Below are 19,901 nucleotides of genomic sequence, written 5' to 3'. Positions count from 1 at the left end.
ATACCTGAAAAGCAACAAAGGTTTACTGTATAGCATAGGGAGCTATAATCAATATCTTATAATAACCTATATAGAAAATAATTTCAAAAATAATATATGCATATATGTATAATTGAAGTCTTCCTTTGTGGCCTAGAATCTGCCTGCAATGTGGGAGACCTGGGTTCGATCCCTGCGTTGGGAAGATCCTCTGGAGAAGGGAATGGTAACCCACTCCAGTATTTTTGCCTAGAGAATTCCATGGACAGAGGAACCTGGCAGGTTACAGTCCATGGGGTCACAACGAGTTGGACAGGACTGAGTGACTAGTACTACTATATATAATTGAATCACCTTACTGTACATCTGAAACATTGTAAGTCAACTACACTACAACAAAGCACATATATTAAGAAAAAAAAAAGTAAAAAAGAGACTTTACTGGTGGTCCAGTGGTTAAGACCCCACACTTTCAATGCAGGGAATATGGGTCTGATCCCTGGTCAGGGAACAAAGATTGCACATATCACTTAGCTTGGCAAAAATAATAAAGAAGGGGGGAAAATGTTTTAAGTTAAAAAAATAAGAATTTTCCCTGCCATTCCTATACATACTATAGCTCGGGGTAACCAAAGAGTTAACAATGACAAAGCGGCTCTTTATTTTAGCTAATAAATGAAAAAGGTAAAAATGAGAATTAGAATGTCAACATTTTGTAATTCCTAATGAGTTAATGAAACTTGAGTAATGATCATGAAAAGTTTCTAACATCTCACACACAAAAAAAGAGAAGACTTTATCTACTTTATAAGGGAGGTGCACAACCCTACAAGCCTGCCTCCTATATAAAGGAGGGGCAGAGAAATCCTGAATGAGTTGGATCAGCTTCTAACCACTAACTTAAGGTGCCAGAAAGTGAAAGTGTTAGTCGCTCAATCATGTTCAACTCTGTGACCCCATGAACTGTAGGCTATCAGAGGAACATGTTAAATGACACAGGGAGAGAAGCAATCAGCCAAATCCAGACTGTGGGAATCACTCCAGGACAAACAACTTGGTTTCTTCCATTTAAAAAAAAATAATAAGACTATTCTATACATCTGTGTCTCTTTTGCTGTCTCGCATACAGGGTTGTTGTTATGCAAGACAGGAAAAGAGACACAGATGTATAGAACAGTCTTTTGGACTCTGTGGGAGAGGGATGGGGGGATGATTTGGGAGAATGGTATTAAAACATGTATAATATCATATAAGAAATAAATCGCCAGTCCAGGTTCAATGTAGGATACAGTAAACTTGGGGCTAGTGCAGTGGGATGACCCAGAGGGATGGTTTGGGGAGGGAGGTAGGAGGGCGGTTCAGGATGGGGAACACATGTACACCCGTGGCGGATGCATGTTGATGTATGGCAAAACCAATATAATATTGTAAAGTAAATAATAATAATAATGATAAAATAAATAACCAAAGAGAAATAACTTTTTAAAAAATGATAAATAATAATATGTAAAATAAATAGCTGAGAGGAAAGAGACAGGAGATAGAGGGGAATAGAAAGTAACCCTTGCAACCTCTGTCAACCAAATGCACCTTTTTTGATTCTGCTTCAGACTACAAGGCAGGGGGAAATAGGACAACTGTGCACAATGGCTCGATATTGATGATATTAAAGTTAATGTTTATGACCAACCTAGATAGCATATTCAAAAGCAGAGACATTACTTTGCCAACAAAGGTCTGGCTAGTCAAGGCTATGGTTTTTCTAGTGGTCATGTATGAATGTGAGAGGTGGACTGTGAAGAAAGCTGAGCACTGAAGAATTGATGCTTTTGAACTGTGGTGTTGGAGAAGACTCTTGAGAGTCCCTTGGACTGCAAGGAGATCCAACCAGTCCATTCTAAACGAGATCAGAGAGCTTCAGAAGATGGCGGAGGAGTAGGACAGAGAGAACACTTTCTCCCCCACAAATTCATCAAAAGAGCATTTAAACGTCGAGTAAATTCCACAAAACAACTTCTGAATGCCGGCAGAGGACATCAGGCACCCAGAAAAGCAATCCAACTCTTCGAAAGGAGGTAGGAAAAAATATAAAAGACAAAAAAAGAGACAAAAGAGGGAGGGACGGAGCTCCGTCCCGGGAAGGGAGTCTTAAAAAGAGAGAAGTTTCCAAACATCAGGAAACCTTCTCACTGCCGAATCTGTGCCGAGCTTTGGAAGCACAGAGGGCAAGATAACAGGAAGAAAAAATAAATAAACAATTAAAACTCGAAGATTGCGAGTCCTACGGTAACTCCCCCAGTGGAGAAGCAGCGCAGACGCCTGCAGGCGCCATTAACAAGCGGGGGCTGGGCAGGGAGGCGCAGCGCGGGCTGCATCGCTTAGAGTAAGAATCTGGCCTGAATACCCTGAGCACTATCTGAGCGAAATAATTTGGGTTAACAAACCAGACTGTGGGATATCTACTACGCGAAAAGCCAGCCCCAACCTAAGACCGCCAGGCCCGCGCACGGAACAAAGAATTGAACAGAGATAGCCGGCGGCAGACCTTCCCCCTCCGGTGATAGGCAGCCAGAGCCGGAAGGGGGCAATCGCAGCCCCAGAGAGACATTATCTATAAAACTGTAAGCAGGCTTCTTTGCTAACTAAAACTTCTTGGGGGTCTGGATGGTTAACATCTGCCTAAGAAGGTGCGCCGGTTTTGCGCCCAGATAACCGAGTGGCGGGGAGGCGATAAGTCGCAGCATTGGCGCTCGCCAAACACCTCATCACTTGAGCTGCTCGGACCTGGGAAGAGCACAATACTCAGGCCCAACTGAGTCTGCGCCTCTGAGGACTATCCGAGTGCCTGAACCTGAGCGGCTTGGACCTGGGAGGTACATGCAACCCAGGGCCAGCCTCGGATTGTTCCCGGCGGAACAACCTAGAGCCCGAGCAGTGTGGGCAGGGAGGCTACACGCGCAGTGAGCGGGGGCAGACCCAGTGTGGCTGAGGCACTGCGAGCGCACGCCAGTGTTATTTGCTTGCAGCATCCCTCCCTCCCTCCCCACAGCTCGACTGAACAAAGAGAAGAAATACAGTTCCACCCATCAGAACACTGACACAAGCTTCCCTAACCAGGAAACCTTGACAAGCCACCTGTACAAACCCACACACAGTGAGGAATAGCCACAATAAAGAGAACTCCACAAACTGCCAGAATACAGAAAGGACACCCCATACTCAGCAATTTAAACAAGATGAAGAGACAGAGGAATAGCCAGCAGATAAAGGAACAGGATAAATGCCCACCAAACCAAACAAAAGAGGAAGAGATAGGGAATCTACCTGATAAAGAATTCCGAATAATGATAGTGAAATTGATCCAAAATCTAGAAATTAAAATGGAATCACAGATAAATAGCTTGGAGACAAGGATTGAGAAGATGCAAGAAAGGTTTAACAAGGACCTAGAAGAAATAAAAAAGAGTCAATATACAATGAATAATGCAATAAATGAAATTAAAAACACTCTGGAGGCAACAAATAGTAGAATAACAGAGGCAGAAGATAGGATTAGTGAATTAGAAGATAGAATGGTAAAAATAAATGAATCAGAGAGAATAAAAGAAAAACGAATTAAAAGAAATGAGGACAATCTCAGAGACCTCCAGGACAATATTAAACGCTACAACATTCGAATCATAGGGGTTCCAGAAGAAGAAGACAAAAAGAAAGACCATGAGAAAATACTTGAGGAGATAATAGTTGAAAACTTCCCTAAACTGGGGAAGGAAATAATCACCCAAGTCCAAGAAACCCAGAGAATCCCAAACAGGATAAACCCAAGGCGAAACACCCCAAGACACATATTACTCAAATTAACAAAGATCAAACACAAAGAACAAATATTAAAAGCAGCAAGGGAAAAACAACAAATAACACACAAGGGAATTCCCATAAGGATAACAGCTGATCTTTCAATAGAAACTCTTCAAGCCAGGAGGGAATGGCAAGACATACTTAAAATGATGAAAGAAAATAACCTACAGCCCAGATTATTGTACCCAGCAAGGATTTCATTCAAGTATGAAGGAGAAATCAAAAGCTTCTCAGATAAGCAAAAGCTGAGAGAATTCTGCACCACTAAACCAGCTCTACAACAAATACTAAAGGATATTCTCTAGACAGGAAACACAAAAATGGTGTATAAATTCGAACCCCAAACAATAAAGTAAATGGCAACGGGATCATACTTATCAGTAATTACCTTAAACGTAAATGGGTTGAATGCCCCAACAAAAAGACAAAGACTGGTTGAATGGATACAAAAACAAGACCCCTACATATGTTGTCTACAGGAGACCCACCTCAAAACAGGGGACACATACAGACTGAAAGTGAAGGGCTGGAAAAAGATTTTCCATGCAAATAGGGACCAAAAGAAAGCAGGAGTAGCAATACTCATATCAGATAAAATAGACTTTAAAACAAAGGCTGTGAAAAGAGACAAAGAAGGTCACTACATAATGATCAAAGGATCAATCCAAGAAGAAGATATAACAATTATAAATATATATGCACCCAACACGGGAGCATCGCAGTATGTAAGACAAATGCTAACAAGTATGAAAGGAGAAATTAACAATAACACAATAATAGTGGGAGACTTTAATACCCCACTTACACCTATGGATAGATCAACTAAACAGAAAATTAATAAGGAAACACAAACTTTAAACGATACAATAGACCAGTTAGACCTAATTGATATCTATAGGACATTTCATCCCAAAACAATGAATTTCACCTTTTTCTCAAGCGCACATGGAACCTTCTCCAGGATAGATCACATCCTGGGCCATAAAGCTAGCCTTGGTAAATTCAAAAAAATAGAAATCATTCCAAGCATCTTTTCTGACCACAATGCAGTAAGATTAGATCTCAATTACAGGAGAAAAACTATTAAAAATTCCAACATATGGAGGCTGAACAACACGCTGCTGAATAACCAACAGATCACAGAAGAAATCAAAAAAGAAATCAAAATTTGCATAGAAACGAATGAAAATGAAAACAAAACAACCCAAAACCTGTGGGACACAGTAAAAGCAGTCCTAAGGGGAAAGTTCATAGCAATACAGGCACACCTCAAGAAACAAGAAAAAAGTCAAATAAATAACCTAACTCTACACCTCAAACAACTAGAAAAGGAAGAAATGAAGAACCCCAGGGTTAGTAGAAGGAAAGAAATCTTAAAAATTAGAGCAGAAATAAATGCAAAAGAAACAAAAGAGACCATAGCAAAAATCAACAAAGCCAAAAGCTGGTTCTTTGAAAGGATAAATAAAATTGACAAACCATTAGCCAGACTCATCAAGAAACAAAGGGAGAAAAATCAAATCAATAAAATTAGAAATGACAGTGGAGAGATCACAACAGACAATATAGAAATACAAAGGATCATAAGAGACTATTATCAACAATTATATGCCAATAAAATGGACAACGAGGAAGAAATGGACAAATTCTTAGAAAAGTACAACTTTCCAAAACTTGACCAGGAAGAAATAGAAAACCTTAACAGACCCATCACAAGCATGGAAATTGAAACTGTAATCAAAAATCTTCCAGCAAACAAAAGCCCAGGTCCAGACGGCTTCACAGCTGAATTCTACCAAAAATTTAGAGAAGAGCTAACACCTATCCTGCTCAAACTCTTCCAGAAAATTGCAGAGGAAGGTAAACCTCCAAACTCATTCTATGAGGCCACCATCACCCTAATACCAAAACCTGACAAAGATGCCACAAAAAAAGAAAACTATAGGCCAATATCACTGATGAACACAGATGCAAAAATCCTAAACAAAATTCTAGCAATCAGAATCCAACAACACATTAAAAAGATCATACACCATGACCAAGTGGGCTTTATCCCAGGGATGCAAGGATTCTTCAATATCCGCAAATCAATCAATGTAATACACCACATTAACAAATTGAAAAACAAAAACCATATGATTATCTCAATAGATGCAGAGAAAGCCTTTGACAAAATTCAACACCCATTTATGATAAAAACTCTCCAGAAAGCAGGAATAGAAGGAACATACCTCAACATAATAAAAGCTATATATGACAAACCCACAGCAAACATTATCCTCAATGGTGAAAAATTGAAAGCATTTCCTCTAAAGTCAGGAACAAGACAAGGGTGCCCACTTTCACCATTACTATTCAACATAGTTTTGGAAGTTTTGGCTACAGCAATCAGAGCAGAAAAAGAAATAAAAGGAATCCAAATTGGAAAAGAAGAAGTAAAACTCTCACTATTTGCAGATGACATGATCCTCTACATAGAAAACCCTAAAGACTCCACCAGAAAATTACTAGAACTAATCAATGATTATAGTAAAGTTGCAGGATATAAAATCAACACACAGAAATCCCTTGCATTCCTATACACTAATAATGAGAAAATAGAAAGAGAAATTAAGGAAACAATTCCATTCACCATTGCAACGAAGAGAATAAAATACTTAGGAATATATCTACCTAAAGAAACTAAAGACCTATATATAGAAAACTATAAAACACTGGTGAAAGAAATCAAAGAGGACACTAATAGATGGAGAAATATACCATGTTCATGGATTGGAAGAATCAATATAGTGAAAATGAGTATACTACCCAAAGCAATTTATAGATTCAATGTAATCCCTATCAAGCTACCAACAGTATTCTTCACAGAGCTAGAACAAATAATTTCACAATTTGTATGGAAATACAAAAAACCTCAAATAGCCAAAGCGATCTTGAGAAAGAAAAATGGAACTGGAGGAATCAACCTACCTGACTTCAGGCTCTACTACAAAGCCACAGTTATCAAGACAGTATGGTACTGGCACAAAGACAGAAATATAGATCAATGGAACAAAATAGAAAGCCCAGAGATAAATCCACGCACATATGGACACCTTATCTTTGACAAAGGAGGCAAGAATATACAGTGGATTAAAGACAATCTCTTTAACAAGTGGTGCTGGGAAATCTGGTCAACCACTTGTAAAAGAATGAAACTAGAACACTTTCTAACACCATATACAAAAATAAACTCAAAATGGATTAAAGATCTTAACATAAGACCAGAAACTATAAAACTCCTAGAGGAGAACATAGGCAAAACACTCTCTGACATACATCACAGCAGGATCCTCTATGACCCACCTCCCAGAATATTGGAAATAAAAGCAAAAATAAACAAATGGGACCTAATTAAACTTAAAAGCTTCTGCACATCAAAGGAAACTATTAGCAAGGTGAAAAGACAGCCTTCAGAATGGGAGAAAATAATAGCAAATGAAGCAACCGACAAACAACTAATCTCAAAAACATACAAGCAACTCCTACAGCTCAACTCCAGAAAAATAAATGACCCAATCAAAAAATGGGCCAAAGATCTAAATAGACATTTCTCCAAAGAAGACATACAGATGGCTAACAAACACTTGAAAAGATGTTCAACATCACTCTTTATCAGAGAAATGCAAATCAAAACCACTATGAGGTACCATTTCACACCAGTCAGAATGGCTGCGATCCAAAAGTCTACAAATAATAAATGCTGGAGAGGGTGTGGAGAAAAGGGAACCCTCTTGCACTGTTGGTGGGAATGCAAATTAGTGCAGCCACTATGGAGAACAGTGTGGAGATTCCTTAAAAAACTGGAAATAGAACTGCCTTATGATCCAGCAATCCCACTGCTGGGCATACACACTGAGGAAACCAGAGGGGAAAGAGACACGTGTACCCCAATGTTCATCGCAGCGCTGTTTATAATAGCCAGGACATGGAAGCAACCTAGATGTCCATCAGCAGATGAATGGATAAGAAAGCTGTGGTACATATACACAATGGAGTATTACTCAGCCATTAAAAAGAATACATTTGAATCAGTTCTAATGAGGTGGATGAAACTGGAGACTATTATACAGAGTGAAGTAAGCCAGAAGGAAAAACATAAATACAGTATACTAACGCATGTATATGGAATTTAGAAAGATGGTAACGATAACCCTGTGTACGAGACAGCAAAAGAGACACTGATGTATAGAACAGTCTTATGGACTCTGTGGGAGAGGGTGGGAAGATTTGGGAGAATGTCATTGAAACATGTGAAATGTCATGTATGAAACGAGATGCCAGTCCAGGTTCAGTGCACGATGCTGGATGCTTGGGGCTGGTGCGCTGGGAAGGCCCAGGGGGATGGTATGGGGAGGTTGGGAGGGAGGAGGGTTCAGGATGGGGAGCATGTGATTTTTTTTTTTAATATTTAATAAACTTAATAAAAAAAATAAAAAATAAATAAATAAACGAGATCAGCCTTGGGATTTCTTTGGAAGGAATGATGCTAAAGCTGAAACTCCAGTACTTTGGCCGCCTCATGTGAAGAGTTGACTCACTGGAAAAGACTCTGATGCTGGGAGGGATTGGGGGCAGGAGGAAAAGGGGATGACAGAGGATGAGATGGCTGGATGGCATCACCGATTCTATGGACATGAGTTTGAGTGAACTCCAAGAGATGGTGATGGACAGGAAGGCCTGGCGTGCTGCGATTCTTGGGGTCACAAAGAGTCGGACACGACTGAGTGACTGAACTGAACTGAACTGAAAGTTAATGTTTAGGCATAATAATGGGAATAGAATTATATAAAGGGACAATTCTACATATTTTAAAGATACAGACTAAAATATTTACAGAATAAAAATGATGTGATATCTAGTTACTGCTTCAAAATAATTTGGGGAAGTGAGAGTAGAGGTTCAGATGATTCAAGACTGCTCATGAGTTGGGAACTATTGAAGCTGACTTATGATGACATAGAGGCTTATTTTCCCTCTACCATCTGAGTTTTTAGCTAACACTCCCTGTAATAAAAGACAGAATAACAAGGGAAAAAGAAACAGAAGTTTATTAATATTCAGACCTCCTATATACCTGGGAGATACTCAGGTATCTCCTGGCTCAATTCACTACCTTAAATACCATCTTGAGCTCAAGACAAACAGAAAAGTGAGGTAGTACTTATGAGAGATTAATAGGAAAAGCAACATGGTGGGACTGGGTGTGTCATGCAGATTTAAGGCTTCTGGAAGACTTTTCCATTGACAGGATTCTTAGGTGATTTAGAGCCATCTTTCTGGTACAAAGAGAGAGACACCCTTACAAATGGAGATTTCCTTTATCAATGTAAATGTCCCTCACAGAAGGTTAGCTTATACTCTGTCTTCAGAGATTCTCCTGTGTCTAGTCTCAAAAAAAAAAAAAAAAAAAAAATCAGCTCAAAACAATTCAAAGATGCATGTTCTGGGGTGACATGCTGCCCTGTAATCCTATACTCTTTTTGTATTTTTGAAATATTCTTGAAAACCTATGTGGCACACCTGAAACTAATACAATGTTGTAAGTCAATTATACTTCATTTTTTTTAATTTTTAATGCTATAATAAAAACTTATACATGCTTTTAAAAAGAAGACTAAAGAGGATTGAAAAGATAACCTTCATTTATTGAAGGAGGAAATAGAACAGGCTCCATCTTGAAAGCAGGACTCCATCTTGGGCTGGACTGTGGACTTTGAGCTACATACCCAGTATCTATGGAAACAACATACCAATGGAAAACCAGACCCCCAGGAGGAAGGAGCCTCAGGATTTGTACCTAGACTCTCCAGTCGCCTAAAAGAATGTGCTAATTATCTCTGTAACAGAACAAAGTCGTAAATCCCATTATGTTTATCAGGGTATGACAACAGGCCTATTGATAAATGTCCACTGTTTAAATATCTAGGCTTATGACACATGAGCCTAGATATGGCACAAGTGCGGGCAGCTGCAAAGGAGCACAAGCGTGGCCCAGAGGAGCTAACCCACATCCAAGGCCAAGGGCGGCTGCCAGGAGGAGATATCCCATGTCCAAGGACTGGTGGCTGCACAGGTGCAGGAGGGCCTAGAGGAGCTACTCCACATTCAAGGTCAGGAGGGGCAGTGGTGAGGAGATAACCCTCGTTCAAGGTAAGGAGCAGCTGCTGGGCTTTGCTGGAGCAGCCGGGAAGAGATACCCCATGTCCAAGGTAAGAGAAACCAAAGTAAGAAGGCAGGTTTTGCAAGAGGGCATCAGAGGGCAGACACACTGAAACCATAATCACAGAAAACTAGTCAATCTAATCACCCTAGGACCACAGGCTTGTCTAACTCAATGAAACTAAGCCATGCCTTGTGGGGCCACCCAAGACAGGCAGATCATGGTGAAGAGGTCTGACAGAATGTGGTCCACTGGAGAAGGGAATGGCAAACCACTTCAATATTCTTGCCTTGAGAACCCCACGAACAGTATGAAAAGGCAAAATGATAGGATACTGAAAGAGAAACTCCCCAGGTCAGTAGGCGCCCAATATGCTACTGGAGATCAGTGGAGAAATAACTTCATTGAAAGAATGAAGTGATGGGGCCAAAGCAAAAAGAATACCCAGTTGTGGATGTGACTGGTGATAGAAGCAAGGTCGGATGCTGTAAAGAGCAATATTGCATAGGAACCTGGAATGTCAGGTCCATGAATCAAGGCAAATTGGAAGTGGTCAAACAAGAGATGGAAAGAGTGAACGTCGACATTCTAGGAATCAGTGAAATAAAATGGACTGGAATGGGTGAATTTAATTCAGATGACCATTGTATTTACTACTGTGGGAAGAAATCCCTCAGAAGAAATGGAGTAGCCATCATGGTCCACAAAAGAGTCCAAAATGCAGTACTTGGATGCAATCTCAAAAACGACAGAATGATCTCTGTTCGTTTCCAAGGCAAACCATTCAATATCACAGTAATCCAAGTCTATGCCCCAACCAGTAATGCTGAAGAAGCTGAAGTTGAACGGTTCTATGAAGACCTACAAGACCTTTTAGAACTAACACCCAGAAAAGATCTCCTTTTCATTATAGGGGACTGGGATGCAAAAGTAGGAAGTCAAGAATCACCTGGAGTAACAGGCAAATTTGGCCTTGGAATATGGAATGAAGTAGGGCAAAGGCTCATAAAGTTTTGCCAAGAGAATGCACTGGTTATAGCAAACACCCTCTTCCAACAACACAAGAGAAGACTATACATGGACATCACCAAATGGTCAACAGAAATCAGATTGATTATATTTTTGGCAGCCAAAGATGGACATGCTCTATACAGTCAGCAAAAACAAGAGCGGGAGCTGACTGTGGCTCAGATCATGAGCTCCTTATTGGCAAATTCAGACTTAAATTGAAGAAAGTAGGAAAAACCACTAGACCATTCAGGTATGAGACCTAAATCAAATACCTTATGATTATACAGTGCAAGTGAGAAGTGGATTTAAGGGACTAGATCTGATAGATAGAGTGCCTGATGAACTACGGACTGAGGTTCGTGACACTGTAGAGGAGACAGGGATCAAGACCATCCCCATGGAAAATAAATGCAAAAAATCAAAATGGCTATCTGGGGAGACCTTACAAATAACTGTGAGAAGAAGAGAAGTGAAAAGCAAAGGAGAAAAGGAAAGATATAAGCATCTGAATGCAGAGTTCCAGAGAAGAGCAAGGAGAGATAAGAAAGCCTTCCTCAGCGATCAATGCAAAGAAATAGAGGAAAACAACAGAATGGGAAGGACTAGAGATCTCTTCAAGAAAATTAGAGATACCAAGGGAACATTTCATGCAAAGATGGGCTCGATAAAGGACAGAAATGGTATGGACCTAACAGAAGCAAAAGATATTAAGAAGAGATGGCAAGAATACACAGAAGAACTGTACAAAAAAGATCTTCACAACCCTGATAATCACGATGGTGTGATCACTGACCTAGAGCCAGACATCCTGGAATGTGAAGTCAATTGGGCCTTAGAAAGCAGCACTTCAAACAAAGCTAGTGGAGGTAATGGAATTTCGGTTTAGCTATTTCAAATCCTGAAAGATGACGCTGTGAAAGTACTGCACTCAATATGCCAGCAAATTTGGAAAATTCAGCAGTGGCCACAGGACTGGAAAAGGTCAGTTTTCATTCCAATCCCAAAGAAAGGCAATGCCAAAGAATGCTCAAACTACTGCACAACTGCACTCATTTCACACTCTAGTAAAGTAATGCTCAAAATTCCCCAAGTCAGGCTTCAGCAATACAGGAACAGTGAACTTCCAGATGTTCAAGCTTGTTTTAGAAAAGGCAGAGGAACCATAGAAAAATTGCCAACATCTGCTGGATTATGTAAAAAGCAAGAGAGTTCCAAAAACACCTATTTCTGCTTTATTGACTATACCAAAGCCTTTGACTGTGTGGATCACAATAAACTGGAAAATTCTGAAAGAGATGAGAATACCAGACCACCTGACCCACCTCTTGAGAAACCTGTCTGCAGGTCAGGAAGCAACAGTTAGAACTGGACACGGAACAGACTGGTTCCAAATAGGAAAAGTTATACGTCAAGGCTGTATATTGTCACCCTGCTTATTTAACTTATATGCAGAGTACATCATGAGAAACGCTGGGCTGGAAGAAGCACAAGCTGTCGTCAAGATTGCCAGGAGAAGTATCAATAACCTCAGATATGCAGATAACACCACCGTTATGGCAGAAAGTGAAGAAGAACTAAAGAGCCTCTTGATGAAAGTAAAAGAGGAGAGCAAAAAGGTTGGCTTAAAGCTCAACATTCAGAAAACTAAGATCATGGCATCTTGTCCCATCACTTCATGGGAAATAGATGGGAAAACAGTGGAAACAGTGGCTGACTTTATTTTTGGGGGCCCCAAAATCACTGCAGATGGTGATTGCAGCCATGAAATTAAAAGAAAGATTACTCCTTGGAAGGAAAGTTATGACCAACCTAGACAGCATATTGAAAAGCAGAGACATTACCTTGCCAACAAAGATCCGTCTAGTCAAGGCTATAGTTTTTCCAGTAGTCATGTATGGATGTGAGAGTTGGACTATGAAGAAAGCTGAGCACTGAAGAATTGATGCTTTGAACTGTGATGGTGGAGAAGACTCTTGAGAGTCCCTTGGACTGCAAGGAGATCCAACCAGTCCCTCCTAAAGGAGATCAGTCCTGGGTGTTCACTGGAAGGACTGATGTTGAAGCTGAATACTTCAGCCAATACTTTGGCCACCTGAATCGAAGAGCAGACTCATTTGAAAAGACCCTGATGCTCAGAAAGATTGAAGGCAGGAATAGAAGGGGACGACAGAGGATTAGATGGTTGGGTGGCATCACCGACTCAATGGACATGAGTTTGGGTAAACTCCAGGAGTTAGTAATGGACAGGGAGGCCTGGCAAGCTGCAGTTGATGGGGTCGCAAAGAGTATGACACAGCTGAGCGACTGAATTGAACTGAACAATATCCTAACTTGGAATAAAATGTCTTTTCTTTTCAGTCCTTCTTTCCAGAATACTACATTTTAATCAGTTAAAAGGAAAAGAGTAATCCCCCAGAGATCCAGTCCTTTAAATATCTTTGTATTGTAAAGATAAATACAGCCATTGAGCTACATCATGTTTCCTAGACATTTTATCCTCTGATGTTAAACCTCTGGCCTCTTTCCCTACCAGCTGCATCCATCTCAGTACTGATCTGCATGTATACAGTAATGCACTGTATATAAAAGCTTTTACCTCAAAAAGCTTAAAAATTGCAAAAGGCAAATAGGATTTCCAGTAACACTTTATGATTGCTTTCATTAAAGAAGGCTCCCGTGCATCTTTCTCAGCTCTCTTAACTTCTTGATCCCAGTACCTGTGGTAAGAAACAAAGCACAGTAAAAACAGCTTGTCCACAAAGGGAAAACAGGGGAGGGGCAGAGTGGAAGATGAGCCTTCACTACAGGGCACCCTGTGGCTACCCTATAGATGCTGGCTAACTGCCCACAGGGCTTCTGTGAGCAAAGATGAAAGGTGCAGACCCTGAAGCACCAGGCCTGTTTCCCTTCAATAAGCCTTCAAGGGAAAAGTCCTAGTCTCAGGAAATGAGTTCCTGCCAAACTTTGCTGGATTCACAGCACCATGAACAGCTCAAGAGGGCAAACACCTTCCTCCTGCTGCAGAAAAAAAGCTAATTCTGACTACATGTTTGAAACTGTTTCTCTGACTTGCTTTTTTTGCTTTTGTTATTACAGTCATACATAATGGCCTGCCTCAAAGGACACTGCCACTCTGCCTGACTGTAAACTAAAGTGCCTTTGTTCAGTTACTAGATAATCTGACCTCCCCATCTGTGAATAGAAGAGATTAACACTCCCCTTCCAAAGGCTGGCCATTCCCTTGGAGATGTGTTATAGGACTGAAAATCCTTTCACTTTTCTTCCCCATTGCCTCTCCCTCTCTACTCTGCATTTTGACTTTAGTTCCTCATTGCTTCCTTCTCTCTGACTCTACAAAAGAACCTGGCATCCAGACCTTCACAAGATGGTTACTCTGAGTCACCAGTCTGCCATTTCTGGGTAAGCCAGCTTTCTGAATAAAGTTATATTCCTTTCCTCAATACCTTGTCTCTCAGATTCATTGGTCCGTCATGTGGTGAGCAGAGCGAGCTTGGACTCAGTAACACTCCAGGGACCCCACCTCCCAGGACAGAGCTCAGCCTCCAACGCCTCGACTGTGGGCTCCCTCCACTTGCACAGATGCACAGGGAACATAGATTCCCCGAACCTCCAAAGTGGGCTAAGACCAGGGTTAGCCTGAGATGGGTGAGCATGCGAGGTCAGGGGAGGAGGCTCAGAAGAACCCAGAGGAAGGCAAAGCCCTCAACACACACACCTTTAGCCCCATGTGGAAATTCTCACTCTTCCTCCCCTTCTCCCTGCTGCCTGTGCTTACCCTTGCAGTTCTTCTCCAAGGTGCTGGGAGCGATCTTCTGGAAGCACCGAGTACATGTCATCTTCTTCTAATCTCCGTTTGTGACCAATTTTAAACAAGGGATTTATCCACCTGTTAAAAATTAAGAGAAAAGAAGAGAGATGTAAGTTCAAACTACACATCTTGTTGCAGAGAAGAAGCCAATTCTGACTCCATGTTGAAAACTGTTTCTTTGACTTGCTTTTATTAGTAAAATCATACACAATGGCCTCCTAAAAGAACCCTTGCCCTTCTGCTTGACTGTAAACTACAGTGCCTTTGTTCAGCTCATGGAGAGATAGTTTGTCCCTCCCTACCTGTGAGTAGAAGAGCTTAACACACCCCTTCCAAAGGCTGGCCATCCCCATGGAGATGTTTTGCAAGACTGAAGACCCTTTTACTTTACTGCCTCTCCCTCTCTATTTTGCCTTTTGCCTTTAGCTACTTATTGTTTTTCTCTCTGTGATCTATAAAAGAATCTGGTATCCAGACCCAAATAAGATGGTTATTTTGAGGCATTAGCGTGACATTGCACAGGAGACAGGGATCAAGACCATCCCCAAGAAAAAGAAATGCAAAAAAGCCAAATGGCTGTCTGAGGAGGCCTTACTAATAGCTGTGAAAAGAAGAGAAGCGAAAAGCAAAGGAAGAAAGGAAAGATATACCCATTTGAATGCTGAGTTCCAAAAAAAATAGCAAGAAGAGATGAGAAAGCCTTCCTCAGCGACCAATGCAAAGAAATAGAGGAAAATAATAGAATGGGAAAGACAAGAGATCTCTTCAAGAAAATTAAAGATACCAAGGGAACATTTCATGCAAAGATGGGCTCAATAAAGGACAGAAATGGTATGGACCTAACAGAAGCAGAAGATATTAAGAAGAGGTGGCAAGAATACACAAAAGAACTATTAAAAACTTCATATATATATATATATATATATATATATATATATATATTTGTTATTGTTGTTCTTCTCTGCCTTTTTTTTTAAACTTTACAATATTGTATTGGTTTTGAAATATATCAACATGAATCCGCCACAGGTATACACGTGTTCCCCATCCTGAACCCTCCTCCCTCCTCGCTCCCGTACCATCTCTCTGGGTCGTCCCAGTGCACCAACCCCAAGCATCCAGTATTGTGCATTGAACCTGGGCTGGCGACTCATTTCATATATGATATTATACATGTTTCAATGCCATTCTCCCAAATCATACCACCCCCTCCCTCTCCCACAGAGTCCAAAAGACTGTTCTATACATCAGTGTCTCTTTTGCTGTCTCGAATACAGTGTTATTGTTACCATAATTCTAAATTCCATATATATACATTAGTATACTGTATTGGTGTTTTTTTTCTGGCTTACTTCACTCTGTATAATAGGCTCCAGGTTCATCCACCTCATTAGAACTGATTCAAATGTATTCTTATTAATGGCTGAGTAATACTTCATTGTGTATATGTACCACAGCTTTCTTATCCATTTATCTGCTGACAGACATCTAGGTTGCTTCCATGTCCTGGCTATTATAAACAATGCTTCGATGAACATTGGGGTACACATCTCTTTCAATTCTGGTTTCCTCAATGTGTATGCCCAGCAGTGGGGTTGCTGGGTCATAAGACAGTTCTATTTCCAGTTTTTTAAGGAATCTCCACACTGTTCTCCATAGTAACTGTACTAGTTTGCATTCCCACCAACAGTGTAAGAGGGTACCCTGTTCTCCACACCCTCTCCAGCATTTATTGCTTGTAGACTTTTGGATTGCAGCCATGCTGACTGGCGTGAAATGGTACCTCATTGTGGTTTTGATTTGCATTTCTCTGATAATGAGTGATGTTGAGCATCTTTTCATGTCTTTGTTAGCCATCTGTATGTCTTCTTTGGAGAAATGTCTATTTAGTTCTTTGGCCCACTTTTTGATTGGGTCGTTTATTTTTCTAGAATTGAGCTGTAGGAGTTGCTTGTATATTTTTGAGATTAGTTGGTTGTCAGTTGCTTCATTTGCTATTATTTTCTCCCATTCTGAAGGCTGGCTTTTCACCTTGCTTATAGTTTCCTTTGTTGTGCAGAAGCTTTTAAGTTTAATTAGGTCCCATTTGTTTATTTTTGCTTTTATTTCCAATATTCTGGGAGGTGGGTCATAGAGGATCCTGCTGTGATTTATGTCAGAGAGTGTTTTGCCTATGTTCTCTTCTAAGAGTTTTCTAGTTTCTGGTCTTACGCTTAGATCTTTAATTCATTTTGAGTATATTTTTGTGTGTGGTGTTAGAAAGTGTTCTAGTTTCATTCTTTTACAAGTGGTTGACCAGTTTTCCCAGCACCACTTGTTAAAGAGATTGTCTTTTCTCCATTGTATATTCTTGCCTCCTTTGTCAAAGATAAGGTGTCCATAGGTGCGTGGGTTTACCTTTGGGCTTTCTATTTTGTTTCATTGATCTATATTTCTGTCTTTGTGCCAGTACCATACTGTCTTGATGACTGTGGCTTTATAGTAGGGCCTGAAGTCAGGCAGGTTGGTTCCACCAGTTCCATTCTTCTTTCTCAAAATTGCTTTGGCTATTTTAGGTATTTCCATACAAATTGTGAAATTATTTGTTCTAGCTCTGTGAAGAATACCGTTGGTAGCTTGATAGGGATTGCATTGAATCTATAAATTGCATATAATTTTTGTGACTTTGTTTTGTTTCGTTTTTCTTCTTGTCTTTAGTATTGTATTTTTGAAAATCCAACCTTTACTCTAGATTTTCAATCGCTGCTTTTTGGTATTTGTCATCAATTTTGTACTTTTAAGCAACCAATCTTCACTCCCCATTTTTACTTGGGAGCAAGATTACTGGCTTGACTGCTCTCTCCCTCTTTGGACTCTCCTTTTTCTCCACCAGGTCACCTCCCTCCCCCTTCTCTTCTCTACCCAACTCTGTGAATCACCAGTGTGTCCAGACGGTGGAAAACACTTAGGGAACTGATTACTGGCTGGATCTGTCTCTCTCCTTTTGATTCTCCCTCTTTACCCTCCTGGCCACCTCTGTCTCCTTCCTCCCTCTTCTCTTCTCTGTATAACTCCGTGAACATCTCTGAGTGGTCCAGTTGTGGAGTGCACATAAGGAAGTGATTACTAGCTAGCTTGCTCTCTCCTCTTTTGATTCCACCTCATCTCATTCGGGTCACCTCTAACTCCCTCCTCCCTCTTCTCTTCTCCATGAAACTCTGTGAACCTCTCTGGGTGTCCCTCACTGTGGAGAAACTTTTCATCTTTTACCTAGATGTTTTATCAGTGGTGCTGTATAGAAGGAGAAGTCTTGAGACTACTGTAAAAATAAGACTGAAAACCAGAAGCAGGAGGCTTAAGTCCAAATCCTGAGAACATCATAGAACTCCTGACTCCAGGGAACATTAATCAATTGGAGCTCATCAAACGCCTCCATACCTACACTGAAACCAAGAACTACCCAAGGGCCAACAAGTTTCAGAGCAAGACATACCATGCAAATTCTCCAGCAACACAGGAACACAGCCCTAAGCTTCAATATACAGGCTGCCCAAAGTTACTCCAAAACCAATGACATCTCATAACACATTACTGGACACTTCATTGCACTCCAGAGAGAAGAAATTCAGCTCCACTCACCAGAACACTGACACAAGCTTCCCTAACCAAGAAACCTTGACAAGCCACCCGTACAACCCCACCCACAGTGAGGAAACTCCATATAAAGAGAACTCCACAAACTCCAGAATACCAAAAGGACACCCCAAACTCAGCAATATAAACAAGATGAAGAGACAGAGGAATACCCAGCAGGTAAAGGAACAGGATAAATGCACACTAAACCAAAAAAAAAAAGAGGAAGAGATAGGGGATCTACCTGATAAAAAATTCTGAATAATGCTAGTGAAAATGATCCAAAATGTTGAAATAAAAATAGAATCATAGATAAATACCCTGGAGACAAGGATTGAGAAAATGTAAGAAAGGTTTAACAAGGACCTAGAAGAAATAAAAAAAAAAAAGAGTTAATATATAATGAATAATCAAATAAATGAGAGCAAAAACACTCTGGAGGCAACAAATAATAGAATAACACAGGCAGAAGGTAGCATTACTGAAGTAGAAGATAGAATGGTAGAAATACATGAATCAGAGAGGAAAAAAGAAAAACAAATGAAAAGAAATGAGGACAACTTCAGAGATCTCCAGGACAGTATTAAATGGCCCAACATTCGAATCATAGGAGTCCCAAAAGAAGAACACAAAAAGAAAGACCATGAGAAAATACTTGAGGAGACAATAGTTGAAAAATTCCCTAAAATGGGGAAGGAAATAATCACCCAAGTCCAAGAAACCCAGAGAGTCCCAAACAGGATAAACCCAAGGAAAAACACCTCAAGACACATATTAATCAAATTAACAAAGATCAAATAAAAAGAACAAATATTAAAAGCAGCAAGGGAAAAACAACAAAAAACACACAAGGGGGATTCCCATAAGGATGACAGCTGATCTTTCAATACAAACTCTTTAGGCCAGGAGGGAATGGCAAGACATACTTAAAGTGAAGAAAGAAAATAACCTACAGCCCAGATTACTGTACCCAGCAAGGATCTCATTCAAATATGAAGGAGAAATCAAAAGCTTTACACACAAGCCAAAGCTGAGAGAATTCAGCACCACCAAACCAGCTCTCCAACAAATGCTAAAGGATATTCTCTAGAGAGGAGACACAAAAATGGTGCATAAACTTGAACCCAAAACAATAAAGTAAATGGCAACGGGATTATACTTATCAATAATTACCTTAAACATAAATGGGTTGAATGCCCAACCAAAAGACAAAGACTGGCAGAACGGATAAAAAAACAGGGCCCCTATATATGTTGTCTACAGGAGACCCACCTCAAAACAGGGGACACATACACACTGAAAGTGTAGGGCTGGAAAAAGATATTCCATGCAAATAGAGATCAAAAGTAAGCAGTAGTAGCAATACTCATATCAGATAAAATAGACTTTCAAACAAAGGCTGTGAAAAGA

General features: G+C 40.3%; 1 protein-coding gene across 1 annotated transcript in view; it reads right to left on the bottom strand.

Annotated features, from left to right (window-relative positions):
• Positions 1 to 19,901, bottom strand: part of LOC147361871 (ATP-binding cassette sub-family C member 4-like) — a 448,560-nt gene that overhangs the window by 273,154 nt on the left and 155,505 nt on the right. The window contains exons 11-12 of the mRNA XM_086328628.1: positions 14,847 to 14,957; positions 13,647 to 13,767 (exon numbers count right to left, since the gene is read on the bottom strand). Of these exons, the coding sequence (XP_086184754.1) occupies positions 13,647 to 13,767; positions 14,847 to 14,957 (232 nt within the window). The remainder of the gene's footprint in view (positions 1 to 13,646; positions 13,768 to 14,846; positions 14,958 to 19,901) is intronic.

This window comes from Bos grunniens, chromosome 12, assembly GCF_055505025.1.
Source record: "Bos grunniens cultivar Pamir isolate PY7600 chromosome 12, Bosgru_T2T1.0, whole genome shotgun sequence".
Taxonomy (NCBI): domain Eukaryota; kingdom Metazoa; phylum Chordata; class Mammalia; order Artiodactyla; family Bovidae; genus Bos; species Bos grunniens.
Note: the sequence above shows the minus strand (reverse complement) of the source record. Positions and strands in the feature narration are given on the sequence as shown.